The sequence below is a fragment of the Rhamphochromis sp. 'chilingali' genome (assembly GCF_963969265.1).
Source record: "Rhamphochromis sp. 'chilingali' genome assembly, chromosome: 15".
In the NCBI taxonomy this organism is placed as follows: Eukaryota; Metazoa; Chordata; class Actinopteri; order Cichliformes; family Cichlidae; genus Rhamphochromis; species Rhamphochromis sp. 'chilingali'.
In genome coordinates this window covers 16,886,858-16,909,136 of record NC_137942.1, presented here as the reverse complement: position 1 = coordinate 16,909,136, position 22,279 = coordinate 16,886,858, and the positions used below count along the sequence as shown (strand labels likewise).

General features: G+C 48.7%; 1 protein-coding gene across 1 annotated transcript in view; it reads right to left on the bottom strand.

Moving 5' to 3' along the window:
* Window positions 1-1,060: 1,060 nt before the first annotated feature.
* Window positions 1,061-22,279, bottom strand: part of LOC308411660 (beta-1,3-galactosyl-O-glycosyl-glycoprotein beta-1,6-N-acetylglucosaminyltransferase-like) — a gene marked incomplete at both ends in the record, with an annotated part of 32,709 nt that continues 11,490 nt past the window's right edge. The window contains 2 exons of the mRNA XM_080905630.1: window positions 1,061-1,546; window positions 1,652-2,056. Of these exons, the coding sequence (XP_080761756.1) occupies window positions 1,061-1,546; window positions 1,652-2,056 (891 nt within the window). The remainder of the gene's footprint in view (window positions 1,547-1,651; window positions 2,057-22,279) is intronic.

Below are 22,279 nucleotides of genomic sequence, written 5' to 3'. Positions count from 1 at the left end.
TGTGACACACAGTTTATGCAAACACACATTATAAACCCCCCCCTATGGTGCATCATAAAACTAGGGCACTGAGTGTGTGTGTGTGTGTGTGTGTGTATGCATATGCAATCGTGTGTGCGTATATGCATGTGCACGTGAGTGAGTGTTGTGTGGATGTGGGTGTTTTTGTGTGACTTCCTGCTGATCACAAAGGGTCATCTCCCCTCACCCTTTATATGGCACAGGTGCAAGCACAGGTGAGGACATAAAGGGCAAGAAGTAAAACATCCTCACTAAATAAGGACATCCAGAACCTTACATGCAATGTCTGCAGTTAAACACTATAACTAATTACCTCCCCCACCATTGAGCCCGGGGAGGAGGACAGAAACAGAAGAATGTCTTTGATCATACAGTTTAAGGCAAGGCTTACAAATTTAAGTACAATATTGGCAACATGTAACAATTTCAACCTAACAGTTGGGCTTGAATATATTTGATATAGGCCACCCAATTAAGGTAAATGTTATGTTTTTAGTTGTTAGAAGAATCTGATGAGCGATATTTAATTTTTTGTTGTTTTGTTTTTCTGGTTTCCCCCTGAGGGATTGCCACCTTAACGTTGTCAGGGGCTTGCATCCCTCAGTGACTCTAAAAGCTAAACTAGCAGAAGCTTAGCCTTCAGGTGGGACACCCAAGTTGATCATGTCTTAGGATAGTGGCCTAACAAAGTGTAATCAGCTGAGACTGAAGAAGTCACTTGGATGAGAGACAAAACGTTTCTCCCACAAAACGCTACGCCCAGATGAACAGAATCAACTTTTGGAGATAGAGTTATGAACCTTTCACATGCCATGCTAGATTAGCAACATTTGTCTGCTCAAATATAAATATGCATAATAATAATTAAATTTTAAATAGACAAAAAAACCCAACAATGTAACAATGAAATTAATATTTTACCTACATCCTCAACTTGTATAACACATCTATGTCCACATGACAATTATGACCCAAGAATGTGTTTATAGTTTAAGTATCCATGTGGACTGTCTTTTATAATAGATGATGAACTCTCCACCTAAACTAACTCAGTCAGTGCCTTGTGTCTCAGATATTTCTCCAAGCAGTAGATAGCAATGGGATCTCTGTCTGCATCAAACTTATTTGCAAAAAGGTGATGCTGTTCAATCAACCACTGCAGGTCTCCAGCACCATACACACATACTGATTTGACATGGTGGCCTTTACATTCTGGGTATACTGCTTGCAGGGAACCCTCTGACCCCTCGTGCCACTGCCACTTGACCATCCGGGCAATTGCATTCATGTCCGTCATGTCGAATTTACAGTTGGGCCATGTTGAGCCAGGAACACCAGGTATTCGTTGTATTGTTGCCCACAGAAACTCATCAGGACTGTAGGTGTCTTTGGCCCACTCAATGAGGGCCTGTATTCGCTTGTCTTCGAACACACTGCGAACGTAACCTCGGTTGACCACAATATAGGCATTTCCTGATAGTATGGGCAGATTGAAGGGAGCTGGATCCTTTGTTTTTCCTATTGGCTGGGACAATTGAAAAGTTAATATGATGGTGAAGTTTTTTACAATAGCAAGGTGAATTGATTAATAGCTACATGATACAATGTAAAAAATCTCCAAATGAAGTACCTGGACTTTTCCATCAACTACTCGGTGAGCATTAGACACTCTTCCCTTCTTTCCTTGAGGCATTTCCTCTGACTCCAAACTGTTACCTCCTTTTAGTGCACGCAAAGCTTGCACAATTTCCAAGTTAGTTTTTAGAGGGAAATCCTGACCACAGAGGTTGATGAAGTATTTCCATGTTGTACTGGTATTATAGAGATCAGCCATGCAGTTAAGATCAGCCTGGACACGTGTCCAGCCAGTGTAGACCACATTCATAGCTTCGCTGACCATGAACACATTTGAGAAACAGGAAGTAATGGCTTTGATGGCAGCAAAGACTGAGGCCTGTGCTTTTTTGTCCACATGGACACAATAAATATTTTGAGGTGCGTAAATAGCTCGCAGTAGTCGCTCAAAGTTCTGCACCTATGGATAAAAATAATTTAGTTTTCTTTGTGAAATGTTTTTGCTGGAACTGTACTGTACTAATGACTTAATGGACAACAATGTTTGATATATATATATATATACACACCCAGCACGCCCCTGCGGGCGGTTTATCCTTCAAGCTCGGGTCCTCTACCAGAGGCCTGGGAGCTTGAGGGTCCTGCGCAGTATCTTAGCTGTTCCCAGGACTGCGCTCTTCTGGACAGAGATCTCCGATGTTATTCCCGGGATCTGCTGGAGCCACTCGCCTAGCTTGGGAGTCACCGCACCTAGTGCTCCGATTACCACGGGGACCACCGTTACCTTCACCCTCCACATCCTCTCGAGCTCTTCTCTGAGCCCTTGGTATTTCTCCAGCTTCTCGTGTTCCTTCTTCCTGATATTGCTGTCATTCGGAACCGCTACATCGATCACTACGGCCGTCTTCTTCTGTTTGTCTACCACCACTATGTCCGGTTGGTTAGCCACCACCATTTTGTCCGTCTGTATCTGGAAGTCCCACAGGATCTTAGCTCGGTCATTCTCCACCACCCTTGGGGGCATCTCCCATTTTGACCTCGGGACTTCTAGGTTATACTCGGCACAGATGTTCCTGTACACTATGCCGGCCACTTGGTTATGGCGTTCCATGTATGCCTTGCCTGCTAGCATCTTGCACCCTGCTGTTATGTGCTGGATTGTCTCTGGGGCATCTTTACACAGCCTGCACCTGGGGTCTTGCCTGGTGTGATAGACCCCAGCCTCTATGGATCTTGTACTCAGAGCTTGTTCTTGTGCTGCCATGATTAGTGCCTCTGTGCTGTCTTTCAGTCCAGCTTTGTCCAGCCACTGGTAGGATTTCTGGATATCAGCCACCTCCTCTATCTGCCGGTGGTACATACCGTGCAGGGGCCTGTCCTTCCATGATGGTTCCTCGTCTCCCTCCTCTTTCTTGGGTTTCTGCTGCCTGAGGTATTCACTGAGCACTCGGTCAGTTGGGGCCATCTTCCCAATGTATTCTTGGATGTTCCTTGTCTCATCCTGGACTGTGGTGCTGACACTCACCAGTCCCCGGCCCCCTTCCTTCCGCTTAGCGTACAGCCTCAGGGTGCTGGACTTGGGGTGAAACCCTCCATGCATGGTCAGGAGCTTTCTTGTCTTTATGTCAGTGGCTTCTATCTCCTCCTTTGGCCAGCCTATTACCCCAGCAGGGTACCTGATCACGGGCAGGGCGTATGTGTTGATGGCCCGGATCTTGTTCTTACCATTCAGCTGACTCCTCAGGACTTGCCTGACCCTCTGCAGGTACTTGGTGGTTGCAGCCTTTCTAGCGGCCTCTTCATGGTTCCCATTTGCCTGCGGGATCCCCAGGTACTTGTAACTGTCCTCTATGTCTGCAATGTTGCCTTCTGGTAGTTCAATCCCCTCAGTTCTGACTACCTTCCCTCTCTTTGTTACCATCCGACTACACTTCTCCAGTCCGAACGACATTCCAATGTCATTGCTGTATAGCCTGGTAGTGTGGATCAGTGAATCGATGTCTCGTTCACTCTTGGCATACAGCTTGATGTCATCCATGTACAGGAGGTGGCTGACAACTGCTCCGTTCCGTAGTCGGTATCCGTAGCCAGTCTTGTTAATGATCTCACTGAGGGGGTTCAGGCCTATGCAGAACAGCAGTGGGGACAGAGCATCTCCTTGGTAGATCCCGCACTTGATGGTGACTTGTGCTATGGGCTTGGAGTTGGCCTCTAGTGTTGTACGCCACATCCCCATTGAGTTCCTGATGAAGGCTCTTAGGGTCCCATTGATCTTGTACAATTCTAGGCATTCCAGTATCCAGCTGTGGGGCATTGAGTCATAGGCCTTCTTGTAATCAATCCAGGCAGTGCACAGGTTGGTCAGTCTGGTCTTGCAGTCTCGGCTGATTGTTCTGTCTACCAGTAGCTGGTGTTTTGCACCTCTGGTATTCTTGCCAATTCCTTTCTGTGTCCCGCTCATGTATTGAGCCATGTGCCTGTTCATCTTAGCCGATATGATGCCTGACAGGAGCTTCCATGTAGTACTGAGGCAGGTTATTGGTCGGTAGTTGGAGGGGACCGCTCCCTTCTTGGGGTCCTTGAGGATCAGGACCGTCCGACCTTCGGTTAGCCATTCCGGGTGTCTCTCGTTAACTAGCAGCTGGTTCATTTGTGCTGCCAGACGCTCGTGGAGTGCAGTCAGCTTCTTCAGCCAGTAGGCGTGAACCATGTCGGGCCCTGGTGCTGTCCAACTCTTCATACTGGAGACCCTTTCTTGGATATATATATATATATATATATATATATATATATATATATATGCGTTGTTATGGGTTAACTGTCCGTTGTTATGGGTTAACTGTCCGTTGCCATGGGTTACCGGTCCGTTGCCATGGTAACCGGTCCGTTGCCATGGTAACCGGTCCGTTGCCATGGGTTACCTGACCGTTGCCATGGGTTAACTGTCCGTTGTCATGCGTTAACTGTCCGTTGCCATGCGTTTACATGTGTTGTTATGGGTTAACTGTCCGTTGCCATGCGTTTACATGCGTTGTTATGGGTTAACTGTCCGTTGCCATGCGTTTACATGCGTTGTTATGGGTTAACTGTCCGTTGCCATGCGTTTACATGCGTTGTTATGGGTTAACTGTCCGTTGCCATGCGTTTACATGCGTTGTTATGGGTTAACTGTCCGTTGCCATGGGTTATATGACCGTTGCCATGGGTTAACTGTCCGTTGCCATGCGTTAACTGTCCGTTGCCATGTGTTTACATGCGTTGTTATGGGTTAACTGTCCGTTGCCATGCGTTTACATGCGTTGTTATGGGTTAACTGTCCGTTGCCATGCGTTAACTGTCCGTTGCCATGCGTTTACATGCGTTGTTATGGGTTAACTGTCCGTTGCCATGGGTTATATGACCGTTGCCATGGATTAACTGTCCGTTGCCATGCGTTAACTGTCCGTTGCCATGCGTTTACATGTGTTGTTATGGGTTAACTGTCCGTTGCCATGCGTTTACATGCGTTGTTATGGGTTAACTGTCCGTTGCCATGCGTTTACATGCGTTGTTATGGGTTAACTGTCCGTTGCCATGCGTTTACATGCGTTGTTATGGGTTAACTGTCCGTTGCCATGGGTTAACTGTCCGTTGCCATGCGTTAACTGTCCGTTGCCATGCGTTTACATGCGTTGTTATGGGTTAACTGTCCGTTGCCATGCGTTTACATGCGTTGTTATGGGTTAACTGTCCGTTGCCATGCGTTTACATGCGTTGTTATGGGTTAACTGTCCGTTGCCATGGGTTACCGGTCCGTTGCCATGGTAACCGGTCCGTTGCCATGGGTTACCGGTCCGTTGCCATGGTAACCGGTCCGTTGCCATGGGTTACCTGACCGTTGCCATGGGTTAACTGTCCGTTGCCATGCGTTAACTGTCCGTTGCCATGCGTTTACATGTGTTGTTATGGGTTAACTGTCCGTTGCCATGCGTTTACATGCGTTGTTATGGGTTAACTGTCCGTTGCCATGGGTTACCGGTCCGTTGCCATGGTAACCGGTCCGTTGCCATGGGTTACCGGTCCGTTGCCATGGTAACCGGTCCGTTGCCATGGGTTACCTGACCGTTGCCATGGGTTAACTGTCCGTTGCCATGCGTTAACTGTCCGTTGCCATGCGTTTACATGTGTTGTTATGGGTTAACTGTCCGTTGCCATGCGTTTACATGCGTTGTTATGGGTTAACTGTCCGTTGCCATGGGTTACCGGTCCGTTGCCATGGTAACCGGTCCGTTGCCATGGGTTACCGGTCCGTTGCCATGGTAACCGGTCCGTTGCCATGGTAACCGGTCCGTTGCCATGGGTTACCTGACCGTTGCCATGGGTTAACTGTCCGTTGCCATGTGTTAACTGTCCGTTGCCATGTGTTTACATGCGTTGTTATGGGTTAACTGTCCGTTGCCATGCGTTTACATGCGTTGTTATGGGTTAACTGTCCGTTGCCATACGTTAACTGTCCGTTGCCATGCGTTTACATGCGTTGTTATGGGTTAACAGTCCGTTGCCATGCGTTTACATGCGTTGTTATGGGTTAACTGTCCGTTGCCATGCGTTTACATGCGTTGTTATGGGTTAACTGTCCGTTGCCATGCGTTTACATGCGTTGTTATGGGTTAACTGTCCATTGCCATGGGTTATATGACCGTTGCCATGGGTTAACTGTCCGTTGCCATGCGTTAACTGTCCGTTGCCATGCGTTTACATGCGTTGTTATGGGTTAACTGTCCGTTGCCATGCGTTTACATGCGTTGTTATGGGTTAACTGTCCGTTGCCATGCGTTTACATGTGTTGTTATGGGTTAACTGTCCGTTGCCATGGGTTACCGGTCCGTTGCCATGGTAACCGGTCCGTTGCCATGGGTTACCTGACCGTTGCCATGGGTTAACTGTCCGTTGCCATGCGTTAACTGTCCGTTGCCATGCGTTTACATGCGTTGTTATGGGTTAACTGTCCGTTGCCATGGGTTATATGACCGTTGCCAGGGGTTAACTGTCCGTTGCCATGCGTTAACTGTCCGTTGCCATGGGTTATATGACCGTTGCCATGGGTTAACTGTCCGTTGCCATGCGTTTACATGCGTTGTTATGGGTTAACTGTCCGTTGCCATGGGTTACCGGTCCGTTGCCATGGTAACCGGTCCGTTGCCATGGGTTACCTGACCGTTGCCATGGGTTAACTGTCCGTTGCCATGCGTTAACTGTCCGTTGCCATGCGTTTACATGCGTTGTTATGGGTTAACTGTCCGTTGCCATGGGTTATATGACCGTTGCCAGGGGTTAACTGTCCGTTGCCATGCGTTAACTGTCCGTTGCCATGGGTTATATGACCGTTGCCATGGGTTAACTGTCCGTTGCCATGCGTTTACATGCGTTGTTATGGGTTAACTGTCCGTTGCCATGCGTTTACATGCGTTGTTATGGGTTAACTGTCCGTTGCCATGCGTTGTTATGGGTTAACTGTCCGTTGCCATGGGTTACCGGTCCGTTGCCATGGTAACCGGTCCGTTGCCATGGGTTACCGGTCCGTTGCCATGGTAACCGGTCCGTTGCCATGAGTTACCTGACCGTTGCCATGGGTTAACTGTCCGTTGCCATGCGTTAACTGTCCATTGCCATGCGTTTACATGCGTTGTTATGGGTTAACTGTCCGTTGCCATGCGTTTACATGCGTTGTTATGGGTTAACTGTCCGTTGCCATGGGTTAACTGTCCGTTGCCATGGGTTTACATGCGTTGTTATGGGTTAACTGTCCGTTGCCATGCGTTTACATGCGTTGTTATGGGTTAACTGTCCGTTGCCATGCGTTTACATGCGTTGTTATGGGTTAACTGTCCGTTGCCATGGGTTATATGACCGTTGCCATGGGTTAACTGTCCGTTGCCATGCGTTTACATGCGTTGTTATGGGTTAACTGTCCGTTGCCATGCGTTGTTATGGGTTAACTGTCCGTTGCCATGGGTTACCGGTCCATTGCCATGGTAACCGGTCCGTTGCCATGGGTTACCGGTCCGTTGCCATGGTAACCGGTCCGTTGCCATGGTAACCGGTCCGTTGCCATGAGTTACCTGACCGTTGCCATGGGTTAACTGTCCGTTGCCATGCGTTAACTGTCCGTTGCCATGCGTTTACATGTGTTGTTATGGGTTAACTGTCCGTTGCCATGGGTTATCTGTCCGTTGCCATGCGTTAACATGCGTTGTTATTGGTTAACTGTCCGTTGCCATGGGTTACCGGTCCGTTGCCATGGTAACCGGTCCGTTGCCATGGTAAGTGGTCCGTTGCCATGGTAACCGGTCCGTTGCCATGGGTTACCTGACCGTTGCCATGGGTTAACTGTCCGTTGCCATGCGTTAACTGTCCATTGCCATGCGTTTACATGCGTTGTTATGGGTTAACTGTCCGTTGCCATGGGTTATATGACCGTTGCCATGGGTTAACTGTCCGTTGCCATGCGTTAACTGTCCGTTGCCATGCGTTTACATGCGTTGTTATGGGTTAACTGTCCGTTGCCATGCGTTTACATGCGTTGTTATGGGTTAACTGTCCGTTGCCATGCGTTTACATGCGTTGTTATGGGTTAACTGTCCGTTGCAATGGGTTATATGACCGTTGCCATGGGTTAACTGTCCGTTGCCATGCGTTAACTGTCCGTTGCCATGCGTTTACATGCGTTGTTATGGGTTAACTGTCCGTTGCCATGCGTTTACATGCGTTGTTATGGGATAACTGTCCGTTGCCATGGGTTACCGGTCCGTTGCCATGGTAACCGGTCCGTTGCCATGGTAAGTGGTCCGTTGCCATGGTAACCGGTCCGTTGCCATGGGTTACCTGACCGTTGCCATGGGTTAACTGTCCGTTGCCATGCGTTAACTGTCCATTGCCATGCGTTTACATGCGTTGTTATGGGTTAACTGTCCGTTGCCATGGGTTATATGACCGTTGCCATGGGTTAACTGTCCGTTGCCATGCGTTAACTGTCCGTTGCCATGCGTTTACATGCGTTGTTATGGGTTAACTGTCCGTTGCCATGCGTTTACATGCGTTGTTATGGGTTAACTGTCCGTTGCCATGCGTTTACATGCGTTGTTATGGGTTAACTGTCCGTTGCCATGCGTTTACATGCGTTGTTATGGGTTAACTGACCGTTGCCATGCGTTTACATGCGTTGTTATGGGTTAACTGTCCGTTGCCATGGGTTATATGACCGTTGCCATGGGTTAACTGTCCGTTGCCATGCGTTAACTGTCCGTTGCCATGCGTTTACATGCGTTGTTATGGGTTAACTGTCCGTTGCCATGCGTTTACATGCGTTGTTATGGGTTAACTGTCCGTTGCCATGCGTTTACATGCGTTGTTATGGGTTAACTGTCCGTTGCCATGCGTTTACATGCGTTGTTATGGGTTAACTGTCCGTTGCCATGGGTTATATGACCGTTGCCATGGGTTAACTGTCCGTTGCCATGTGTTTACATGCGTTGTTATGGGTTAACTGTCCGTTGCCATGCGTTAACTGTCCGTTGCCATGCGTTTACATGTGTTGTTATGGGTTAACTGTCCGTTGCCATGCGTTTACATGCGTTGTTATGGGTTAACTGTCCGTTGCCATGGGTTACCGGTCCGTTGCCATGGTAACCGGTCCGTTGCCATGGGTTACCGGTCCGTTGCCATGGTAACCGGTCCGTTGCCATGGTAACCGGTCCGTTGCCATGGGTTACCTGACCGTTGCCATGGGTTAACTGTCCGTTGCCATGTGTTAACTGTCCGTTGCCATGTGTTTACATGCGTTGTTATGGGTTAACTGTCCGTTGCCATGCGTTTACATGCGTTGTTATGGGTTAACTGTCCGTTGCCATACGTTAACTGTCCGTTGCCATGCGTTTACATGCGTTGTTATGGGTTAACAGTCCGTTGCCATGCGTTTACATGCGTTGTTATGGGTTAACTGTCCGTTGCCATGCGTTTACATGCGTTGTTATGGGTTAACTGTCCGTTGCCATGCGTTTACATGCGTTGTTATGGGTTAACTGTCCGTTGCCATGGGTTAACTGTCCGTTGCCATGGGTTTACATGCGTTGTTATGGGTTAACTGTCCGTTGCCATGCGTTTACATGCGTTGTTATGGGTTAACTGTCCGTTGCCATGCGTTTACATGCGTTGTTATGGGTTAACTGTCCGTTGCCATGGGTTATATAACCGTTGCCATGGGTTAACTGTCCGTTGCCATGCGTTTACATGCGTTGTTATGGGTTAACTGTCCGTTGCCATGCGTTTACATGCGTTGTTATGGGTTAACTGTCCGTTGCCATGCGTTGTTATGGGTTAACTGTCCGTTGCCATGGGTTACCGGTCCGTTGCCATGGTAACCGGTCCGTTGCCATGGTAACCGGTCCGTTGCCATGGTAACCGGTCCGTTGCCATGAGTTACCTGACCGTTGCCATGGGTTAACTGTCCGTTGCCATGCGTTAACTGTCCGTTGCCATGCGTTTACATGTGTTGTTATGGGTTAACTGTCCGTTGCCATGGGTTATCTGTCCGTTGCCATGCGTTAACATGCGTTGTTATTGGTTAACTGTCCGTTGCCATGGGTTATCTGTCCGTTGCCATGCGTTTACATGCGTTGTTATGGGTTAACTGTCCGTTGCCATGCGTTTACATGCGTTGTTATGGGTTAACTGTCCGTTGCCATGCGTTTACATGCGTTGTTATGGGTTAACTGTCCGTTGCCATGGGTTACCGGTCCGTTGCCATGGTAACCGGTCCGTTGCCATGGGTTAACTGTCCGTTGCCATGCGTTAACTGTCCGTTGCCATGCGTTTACATGTGTTGTTATGGGTTAACTGTCCGTTGCCATGCGTTTACATGCGTTGTTATGGGTTAACTGTCCGTTGCCATGGGTTATATGACCGTTGCCATGGGTTAACTGTCCGTTGCCATGCGTTTACATGCGTTGTTATGGGTTAACTGTCTGTTGCCATGGGTTACCGGTCCGTTGCCATGGTAACCGGTCCGTTGCCATGGTAAGTGGTCCGTTGCCATGGTAACCGGTCCGTTGCCATGGGTTACCTGACCGTTGCCATGGGTTAACTGTCCGTTGCCATGCGTTAACTGTCCATTGCCATGCGTTTACATGCGTTGTTATGGGTTAACTGTCCGTTGCCATGGGTTATATGACCGTTGCCATGGGTTAACTGTCCGTTGCCATGCGTTAACTGTCCGTTGCCATGCGTTTACATGCGTTGTTATGGGTTAACTGTCCGTTGCCATGCGTTAACTGTCCGTTGCCATGCGTTTACATGTGTTGTTATGGGTTAACTGTCCGTTGTTATGGGTTAACTGTCCGTTGCCATGCGTTAACTGTCCGTTGCCATGCGTTTACATGTGTTGTTATGGGTTAACTGTCCGTTGTTATGGGTTAACTGTCCGTTGCCATGCGTTAACTGTCCGTTGCCATGCGTTTACATGTGTTGTTATGGGTTAACTGTCCGTTGCCATGCGTTTACATGCGTTGTTATGGGTTAACTGTCCGTTGCCATGCGTTTACATGCGTTGTTATGGGTTAACTGTCCGTTGCCATGGGTTAACTGTCCGTTGCCATGCGTTTACATGCGTTGTTATGGGTTAACTGTCCGTTGCCATGGGTTATATGACCGTTGCCATGGGTTAACTGTCCGTTGCCATGCGTTTACATGCGTTGTTATGGGTTAACTGTCCGTTGCCATGCGTTTACATGCGTTGTTATGGGTTAACTGTCCGTTGCCATGCGTTGTTATGGGTTAACTGTCCGTTGCCATGGGTTACCGGTCCGTTGCCATGGTAACCGGTCCGTTGCCATGGGTTACCGGTCCGTTGCCATGGTAACCGGTCCATTGCCATGGTAACCGGTCCGTTGCCATGAGTTACCTGACCGTTGCCATGGGTTAACTGTCCGTTGCCATGCGTTAACTGTCCGTTGCCATGCGTTTACATGTGTTGTTATGGGTTAACTGTCCGTTGCCATGGTTTACATGCGTTGTTATGGGTTAACTGTCCGTTGCCATGGGTTATATGACCGTTGCCAGGGGTTAACTGTCCGTTGCCATGCGTTAACTGTCCGTTGCCATGCGTTTACATGTGTTGTTATGGGTTAACTGTCCGTTGCCATGGGTTATATGACCGTTGCCATGGGTTAACTGTCCGTTGCCATGCGTTAACTGTCCGTTGCCATGTGTTTACATGCGTTGTTATGGGTTAACTGTCCGTTGCCATGCGTTTACATGCGTTGTTATGGGTTAACTGTCCGTTGCCATGCGTTTACATGCGTTGTTATGGGTTAACTGTCCGTTGCCATGGGTTATATGACCGTTGCCAGGGGTTAACTGTCCGTTGCCATGCGTTAACTGTCCGTTGCCATGCGTTTACATGTGTTGTTATGGGTTAACCGGTCCATTGCCATGGGTTATATGACCGTTGCCATGGGTTAACTGTCCGTTGCCATGCGTTAACTGTCCGTTGCCATGTGTTTACATGCGTTGTTATGGGTTAACTGTCCGTTGCCATGCGTTTACATGCGTTGTTATGGGTTAACTGTCCGTTGCCATACGTTAACTGTCCGTTGCCATGCGTTTACATGCGTTGTTATGGGTTAACTGTCCGTTGCCATGCGTTTACATGCGTTGTTATGGGTTAACTGTCCGTTGCCATGCGTTTACATGCGTTGTTATGGGTTAACTGTCCGTTGCCATGCGTTTACATGCGTTGTTATGGGTTAACTGTCCGTTGCCATGGGTTAACTGTCCGTTGCCATGCGTTAACTGTCCGTTGCCATGCGTTTACATGCGTTGTTATGGGTTAACTGTCCGTTGCCATGCGTTTACATGCGTTGTTATGGGTTAACTGTCCATTGCCATGGGTTACCGGTCCGTTGCCATGGTAACCGGTCCGTTGCCATGGGTTACCGGTCCGTTGCCATGGTAACCGGTCCGTTGCCATGGGTTACCTGACCGTTGCCATGGGTTAACTGTCCGTTGCCATGCGTTAACTGTCCGTTGCCATGCGTTTACATGCGTTGTTATGGGTTAACTGTCCGTTGCCATGGGTTACCGGTCCGTTGCCATGGTAACCGGTCCGTTGCCATGGGTTACCTGACCGTTGCCATGGGTTAACTGTCCGTTGCCATGCGTTAACTGTCCGTTGCCATGGGTTAACTGTCCGTTGCCATGCGTTTACATGCGTTGTTATGGGTTAACTGTCCGTTGCCATGCGTTTACATGCGTTGTTATGGGTTAACTGTCCGTTGCTATTGCGTTTACATGCGTTGTTATGGGTTAACTGTCCGTTGCCATGCGTTTACATGCGTTGTTATGGGTTAGCTGTCCGTTGCCATGGGTTAACTGTCCGTTGCCATGCGTTAACTGTCCGTTGCCATGCGTTTACATGCGTTGTTATGGGTTAACTGTCCGTTGCCATGCGTTAACTGTCCGTTGCCATGCGTTTACATGTGTTGTTATGGGTTAACTGTCCGTTGCCATGCGTTTACATGCGTTGTTATGGGTTAACTGTCCGTTGCCATGGGTTATATGACTGTTGCCATGGGTTAACTGTCCGTTGCCATGCGTTAACTGTCCGTTGCCATGCGTTAACTGTCCGTTGCCATGCGTTTACATGTGTTGTTATGGGTTAACTGTCCGTTGTTATGGGTTAACTGTCCGTTGCCATGCGTTAACTGTCCGTTGCCATGCGTTTACATGTGTTGTTATGGGTTAACTGTCCGTTGCCATGCGTTTACATGTGTTGTTATGGGTTAACTGTCCGTTGTTATGGGTTAACTGTCCGTTGCCATGCGTTAACTGTCCGTTGCCATGCGTTTACATGTGTTGTTATGGGTTAACTGTCCGTTGCCATGCGTTTACATGCGTTGTTATGGGTTAACTGTCCGTTGCCATGCATTTACATGCGTTGTTATGGGTTAACTGTCCGTTGCCATGGGTTAACTGTCCGTTGCCATGCGTTAACTGTCCATTGCCATGCGTTTACATGCGTTGTTATGGGTTAACTGTCCGTTGCCATGCGTTTACATGCGTTGTTATGGGTTAACTGTCCGTTGCCATGCGTTTACATGCGTTGTTATGGGTTAACTGTCCGTTGCCATGGGTTATATGACCGTTGCCATGGGTTAACTGTCCGTTGCCATGCGTTAACTGTCCGTTGCCATGTGTTTACATGCGTTGTTATGGGTTAACTGTCCGTTGCCATGCGTTTACATGCGTTGTTATGGGTTAACTGTCCGTTGCCATGCGTTTACATGCGTTGTTATGGGTTAACTGTCCGTTGCCATGCGTTGTTATGGGTTAACTGTCCGTTGCCATGGGTTATATGACCGTTGCCATGGGTTAACTGTCCGTTGCCATGCGTTAACTGTCCGTTGCCATGCGTTAACTGTCCGTTGCCATGCGTTTACATGTGTTGTTATGGGTTAACTGTCCGTTGTTATGGGTTAACTGTCCGTTGCCATGCGTTAACTGTCCGTTGCCATGCGTTTACATGTGTTGTTATGGGTTAACTGTCCGTTGCCATGCGTTTACATGCGTTGTTATGGGTTAACTGTCCGTTGCCATGCGTTAACTGTCCGTTGCCATGCGTTTACATGCGTTGTTATGGGTTAACTGTCCGTTGTTATGGGTTAACTGTCCGTTGCCATGCGTTTACATGCGTTGTTATGGGTTAACTGTCCGTTGCCATGCGTTTACATGCGTTGTTATGGGTTAACTGTCCGTTGCTATTGCGTTTACATGCGTTGTTATGGGTTAACTGTCCGTTGCTATTGCGTTTACATGCGTTGTTATGGGTTAACTGTCCGTTGCCATGCGTTTACATGCGTTGTTATGGGTTAGCTGTCCGTTGCCATGGGTTAACTGTCCGTTGCCATGCGTTAACTGTCCGTTGCCATGCGTTTACATGCGTTGTTATGGGTTAACTGTCCGTTGCCATGCGTTAACTGTCCGTTGCCATGCGTTTACATGTGTTGTTATGGGTTAACTGTCCGTTGCCATGCGTTTACATGCGTTGTTATGGGTTAACTGTCCGTTGCCATGGGTTATATGACTGTTGCCATGGGTTAACTGTCCGTTGCCATGCGTTAACTGTCCGTTGCCATGCGTTTACATGTGTTGTTATGGGTTAACTGTCCGTTGTTATGGGTTAACTGTCCGTTGCCATGCGTTAACTGTCCGTTGCCATGCGTTTACATGTGTTGTTATGGGTTAACTGTCCGTTGCCATGCGTTTACATGTGTTGTTATGGGTTAACTGTCCGTTGCCATGCGTTAACTGTCCGTTGCCATGCGTTTACATGTGTTGTTATGGGTTAACTGTCCGTTGCCATGCGTTTACATGCGTTGTTATGGGTTAACTGTCCGTTGCCATGCGTTTACATGCGTTGTTATGGGTTAACTGTCCGTTGCCATGGGTTAACTGTCCGTTGCCATGCGTTAACTGTCCATTGCCATGCGTTTACATGCGTTGTTATGGGTTAACTGTCCGTTGCCATGCGTTTACATGCGTTGTTATGGGTTAACTGTCCGTTGCCATGCGTTTACATGCGTTGTTATGGGTTAACTGTCCGTTGCCATGGGTTATATGACCGTTGCCATGGGTTAACTGTCCGTTGCCATGCGTTAACTGTCCGTTGCCATGTGTTTACATGCGTTGTTATGGGTTAACTGTCCGTTGCCATGCGTTTACATGCGTTGTTATGGGTTAACTGTCCGTTGCCATGCGTTTACATGCGTTGTTATGGGTTAACTGTCCGTTGCCATGGGTTAACTGTCCGTTGCCATGCGTTAACTGTCCGTTGCCATGCGTTTACATGCGTTGTTATGGGTTAACTGTCCGTTGCCATGCGTTTACATGTGTTGTTATGGGTTAACTGTCCGTTGCCATGGGTTATATGACCGTTGCCATGGGTTAACTGTCCGTTGCCATGGGTTAACTGTCCGTTGCCATGTGTTTACATGCGTTGTTATGGGTTAACTGTCCGTTGCCATGCGTTTACATGCGTTGTTATGGGTTAACTGTCCGTTGCCATGCGTTTACATGCGTTGTTATGGGTTAACTGTCCGTTGCCATGGGTTAACTGTCCGTTGCCATGCGTTAACTGTCCATTGCCATGCGTTTACATGCGTTGTTATGGGTTAACTGTCCGTTGCCATGCGTTTACATGCGTTGTTATGGGTTAACTGTCCGTTGCCATGCGTTTACATGCGTTGTTATGGGTTAACTGTCCGTTGCCATGGGTTATATGACCGTTGCCATGGGTTAACTGTCCGTTGCCATGCGTTAACTGTCCGTTGCCATGTGTTTACATGCGTTGTTATGGGTTAACTGTCCGTTGCCATGCGTTAACTGTCCGTTGCCATGCGTTTACATGTGTTGTTATGGGTTAACTGTCCGTTGCCATGCGTTTACATGCGTTGTTATGGGTTAACTGTCCGTTGCCATGCGTTTACATGCGTTGTTATGGGTTAACTGTCCGTTGCCATGCGTTTACATGCGTTGTTATGGGTTAACTGTCCGTTGCCATGCGTTTACATGCGTTGTTATGGGTTAACTGTCCGTTGCCATGGGTTATATGACCGTTGCCATGGGTTAACTGTCCGTTGCCATGCGTTAACTGTCCGTTGCCATGTGTTTACATGCGTTGTTATGGGTTAACTGTCCGTTGCCATGCGTTAACTGTCCGTTGCCATGCGTTTACATGTGTTGTTATGGGTTAACTGTCCGTTGCCATGCGTTTACATGCGTTGTTATGGGTTAACTGTCCGTTGCCATGCGTTTACATGCGTTGTTATGGGTTAACTGTCCGTTGCCATGCGTTTACATGCGTTGTTATGGGTTAACTGTCCGTTGCCATGGGTTAACTGTCCGTTGCCATGCGTTAACTGTCCGTTGCCATGCGTTTACATGCGTTGTTATGGGTTAACTGTCCGTTGCCATGCGTTTACATGTGTTGTTATGGGTTAACTGTCCGTTGCCATGGGTTACCGGTCCGTTGCCATGGTAACCGGTCCGTTGCCATGGGTTACCGGTCCATTGCCATGGTAACCGGTCCGTTGCCATGGGTTACCTGACCGTTGCCATGGGTTAACTGTCCATTGCCATGCGTTAACTGTCCGTTGCCATGCGTTTACATGTGTTGTTATGGGTTAACTGTCCGTTGCCATGCGTTTACATGCGTTGTTATGGGTTAACTGTCCGTTGCCATGGGTTATATGACCGTTGCCATGGGTTAACTGTCCGTTGCCATGGGTTAACTGTCCGTTGCCATGCGTTAACTGTCCGTTGCCATGCGTTTACATGCGTTGTTATGGGTTAACTGTCCGTTGCCATGCGTTTACATGCGTTGTTATGGGTTAACTGTCCGTTGCCATGCGTTTACATGCGTTGTTATGGGTTAACTGTCCGTTGCCATGGGTTATATGACCGTTGCCATGGGTTAACTGTCCGTTGCCATGCGTTAACTGTCCGTTGCCATGCGTTTACATGCGTTGTTATGGGTTAACAGTCCGTTGCCATGCGTTTACATGCGTTGTTATGGGTTAACTGTCCGTTGCCATGCGTTTACATGCGTTGTTATGGGTTAACTGTCCGTTGCCATGCGTTTACATGCGTTGTTATGGGTTAACTGTCCATTGCCATGGGTTATATGACCGTTGCCATGGGTTAACTGTCCGTTGCCATGCGTTAACTGTCCGTTGCCATGCGTTTACATGCGTTGTTATGGGTTAACTGTCCGTTGCCATGGGTTATATGACCGTTGCCAGGGGTTAACTGTCCGTTGCCATGCGTTAACTGTCCGTTGCCATGGGTTATATGACCGTTGCCATGGGTTAACTGTCCGTTGCCATGCGTTTACATGCGTTGTTATGGGTTAACTGTCCGTTGCCATGCGTTTACATGCGTTGTTATGGGTTAACTGTCCGTTGCCATGCGTTGTTATGGGTTAACTGTCCGTTGCCATGGGTTACCGGTCCGTTGCCATGGTAACCGGTCCGTTGCCATGGGTTACCGGTCCGTTGCCATGGTAACCGGTCCGTTGCCATGGGTTAACTGTCCGTTGCCATGCGTTAACTGTCCGTTGCCATGCGTTTACATGTGTTGTTATGGGTTAACTGTCCGTTGCCATGCGTTTACATGCGTTGTTATGGGTTAACTGTCCGTTGCCATGGGTTAACTGTCCGTTGCCATGCGTTAACTGTCCGTTGCCATGCGTTTACATGCGTTGTTATGGGTTAACTGTCCGTTGCCATGCGTTTATATGCGTTGTTATGGGTTAACTGTCCGTTGCCATGGGTTATCTGTCCGTTGCCATGCGTTTACATGCGTTGTTATGGGTTAACTGTCCGTTGCCATGCGTTTACATGCGTTGTTATGGGTTAACTGTCCGTTGCCATGCGTTTACATGCGTTGTTATGGGTTAACTGTCCGTTGTTATGGGTTAACTGTCCGTTGCCATGGTAACCGGTCCGTTGCCATGGTAACCGGTCCGTTGCCATGGGTTACCTGACCGTTGCCATGGGTTAACTGTCCGTTGCCATGTGTTAACTGTCCGTTGCCATGTGTTTACATGCGTTGTTATGGGTTAACTGTCCGTTGCCATGCGTTTACATGCGTTGTTATGGGTTAACTGTCCGTTGCCATACGTTAACTGTCCGTTGCCATGCGTTTACATGCGTTGTTATGGGTTAACAGTCCGTTGCCATGCGTTTACATGCGTTGTTATGGGTTAACTGTCCGTTGCCATGCGTTTACATGCGTTGTTATGGGTTAACTGTCCGTTGCCATGCGTTTACATGCGTTGTTATGGGTTAACTGTCCATTGCCATGGGTTATATGACCGTTGCCATGGGTTAACTGTCCGTTGCCATGCGTTAACTGTCCGTTGCCATGCGTTTACATGCGTTGTTATGGGTTAACTGTCCGTTGCCATGCGTTTACATGCGTTGTTATGGGTTAACTGTCCGTTGCCATGCGTTTACATGCGTTGTTATGGGTTAACTGTCCGTTGCCATGGGTTACCGGTCCGTTGCCATGGTAACCGGTCCGTTGCCATGGGTTACCTGACCGTTGCCATGGGTTAACTGTCCGTTGCCATGCGTTTACATGCGTTGCCATGGGTTAACTGTCCGTTGCCATGCGTTAACTGTCCGTTGCCATGGGTTAACTGTCCGTTGCCATGCGTTTACATGCGTTGTTATGGGTTAACTGTCCGTTGCCATGCGTTTACATGCGTTGTTATGGGTTAACTGTCCGTTGCCATGCGTTTACATGCGTTGTTATGGGTTAACTGTCCGTTGCCATGGTAACCGGTCCGTTGCCATGGGTTACCTGACCGTTGCCATGGGTTAACTGTCCGTTGCCATGCGTTTACATGCGTTGCCATGGGTTAACTGTCCGTTGCCATGCGTTAACTGTCCGTTGCCATGGGTTAACTGTCCGTTGCCATGGGTTAACTGTCCGTTGCCATGCGTTTACATGCGTTGTTATGGGTTAACTGTCCGTTGCCATGCGTTTACATGCGTTGTTATGGGTTAACTGTCCGTTGCCATGCGTTGTTATGGGTTAACTGTCCGTTGCCATGGGTTACCGGTCCGTTGCCATGGTAACCGGTCCGTTGCCATGGGTTACCGGTCCGTTGCCATGGTAACCGGTCCGTTGCCATGGGTTACCTGACCGTTGCCATGGGTTAACTGTCCGTTGCCATGCGTTAACTGTCCGTTGCCATGCGTTTACATGTGTTGTTATGGGTTAACTGTCCGTTGCCATGCGTTTACATGCGTTGTTATGGGTTAACTGTCCGTTGCCATGGGTTAACTGTCCGTTGCCATGCGTTAACTGTCCATTGCCATGCGTTTACATGCGTTGTTATGGGTTAACTGTCCGTTGCCATGCGTTGTTATGGGTTAACTGTCCGTTGCCATGGGTTACCGGTCCGTTGCCATGGTAACCGGTCCGTTGCCATGGGTTACCGGTCCGTTGCCATGGTAACCGGTCCGTTGCCATGGGTTAACTGTCCGTTGCCATGCGTTAACTGTCCGTTGCCATGCGTTTACATGTGTTGTTATGGGTTAACTGTCCGTTGCCATGCGTTTACATGCGTTGTTATGGGTTAACTGTCCGTTGCCATGGGTTAACTGTCCGTTGCCATGCGTTAACTGTCCGTTGCCATGCGTTTACATGCGTTGTTATGGGTTAACTGTCCGTTGCCATGCGTTTATATGCGTTGTTATGGGTTAACTGTCCGTTGCCATGGGTTATCTGTCCGTTGCCATGCGTTTACATGCGTTGTTATGGGTTAACTGTCCGTTGCCATGCGTTTACATGCGTTGTTATGGGTTAACTGTCCGTTGCCATGCGTTTACATGCGTTGTTATGGGTTAACTGTCCGTTGTTATGGGTTAACTGTCCGTTGCCATGGTAACCGGTCCGTTGCCATGGTAACCGGTCCGTTGCCATGGGTTACCTGACCGTTGCCATGGGTTAACTGTCCGTTGCCATGTGTTAACTGTCCGTTGCCATGTGTTTACATGCGTTGTTATGGGTTAACTGTCCGTTGCCATGCGTTTACATGCGTTGTTATGGGTTAACTGTCCGTTGCCATACGTTAACTGTCCGTTGCCATGCGTTTACATGCGTTGTTATGGGTTAACAGTCCGTTGCCATGCGTTTACATGCGTTGTTATGGGTTAACTGTCCGTTGCCATGCGTTTACATGCGTTGTTATGGGTTAACTGTCCGTTGCCATGCGTTTACATGCGTTGTTATGGGTTAACTGTCCATTGCCATGGGTTATATGACCGTTGCCATGGGTTAACTGTCCGTTGCCATGCGTTTACATGCGTTGTTATGGGTTAACTGTCCGTTGCCATGCGTTTACATGTGTTGTTATGGGTTAACTGTCCGTTGCCATGGGTTACCGGTCCGTTGCCATGGTAACCGGTCCGTTGCCATGGGTTACCGGTCCGTTGCCATGGTAACCGGTCCGTTGCCATGGGTTACCTGACCGTTGCCATGGGTTAACTGTCCGTTGCCATGCGTTTACATGCGTTGCCATGGGTTAACTGTCCGTTGCCATGCGTTAACTGTCCGTTGCCATGGGTTAACTGTCCGTTGCCATGCGTTTACATGCGTTGTTATGGGTTAACTGTCCGTTGCCATGCGTTTACATGCGTTGTTATGGGTTAACTGTCCGTTGCCATGCGTTTACATGCGTTGTTATGGGTTAACTGTCCGTTGCCATGGTAACCGGTCCGTTGCCATGGGTTACCTGACCGTTGCCATGGGTTAACTGTCCGTTGCCATGCGTTTACATGCGTTGCCATGGGTTAACTGTCCGTTGCCATGCGTTAACTGTCCGTTGCCATGGGTTAACTGTCCGTTGCCATGGGTTAACTGTCCGTTGCCATGCGTTTACATGCGTTGTTATGGGTTAACTGTCCGTTGCCATGCGTTTACATGCGTTGTTATGGGTTAACTGTCCGTTGCCATGCGTTGTTATGGGTTAACTGTCCGTTGCCATGGGTTACCGGTCCGTTGCCATGGTAACCGGTCCGTTGCCATGGGTTACCGGTCCGTTGCCATGGTAACCGGTCCGTTGCCATGGGTTACCTGACCGTTGCCATGGGTTAACTGTCCGTTGCCATGCGTTAACTGTCCGTTGCCATGCGTTTACATGTGTTGTTATGGGTTAACTGTCCGTTGCCATGCGTTTACATGCGTTGTTATGGGTTAACTGTCCGTTGCCATGGGTTAACTGTCCGTTGCCATGCGTTAACTGTCCATTGCCATGCGTTTACATGCGTTGTTATGGGTTAACTGTCCGTTGCCATGCGTTTACATGCGTTGTTATGGGTTAACTGTCCGTTGCCATGGGTTAACTGTCCGTTGCCATGGGTTTACATGCGTTGTTATGGGTTAACTGTCCGTTGCCATGCGTTTACATGCGTTGTTATGGGTTAACTGTCCGTTGCCATGCGTTTACATGCGTTGTTATGGGTTAACTGTCCGTTGCCATGGGTTATATGACCGTTGCCATGGGTTAACTGTCCGTTGCCATGCGTTTACATGCGTTGGTATGGGTTAACTGTCCGTTGCCATGCGTTTACATGCGTTGTTATGGGTTAACTGTCCGTTGCCATGCGTTGTTATGGGTTAACTGTCCGTTGCCATGGGTTACCGGTCCGTTGCCATGGTAACCGGTCCGTTGCCATGGGTTACCGGTCCGTTGCCATGGTAACCGGTCCGTTGCCATGGTAACCGGTCCGTTGCCATGAGTTAACTGTCCGTTGCCATGCGTTAACTGTCCGTTGCCATGCGTTTACATGTGTTGTTATGGGTTAACTGTCCGTTGCCATGGGTTATCTGTCCGTTGCCATGCGTTAACATGCGTTGTTATTGGTTAACTGTCCGTTGCCATGGGTTATCTGTCCGTTGCCATGCGTTTACATGCGTTGTTATGGGTTAACTGTCCGTTGCCATGCGTTTACATGCGTTGTTATGGGTTAACTGTCCGTTGCCATGGGTTACCGGTCCGTTGCCATGGTAACCGGTCCGTTGCCATGGGTTACCTGACCGTTGCCATGGGTTAACTGTCCGTTGCCATGCGTTAACTGTC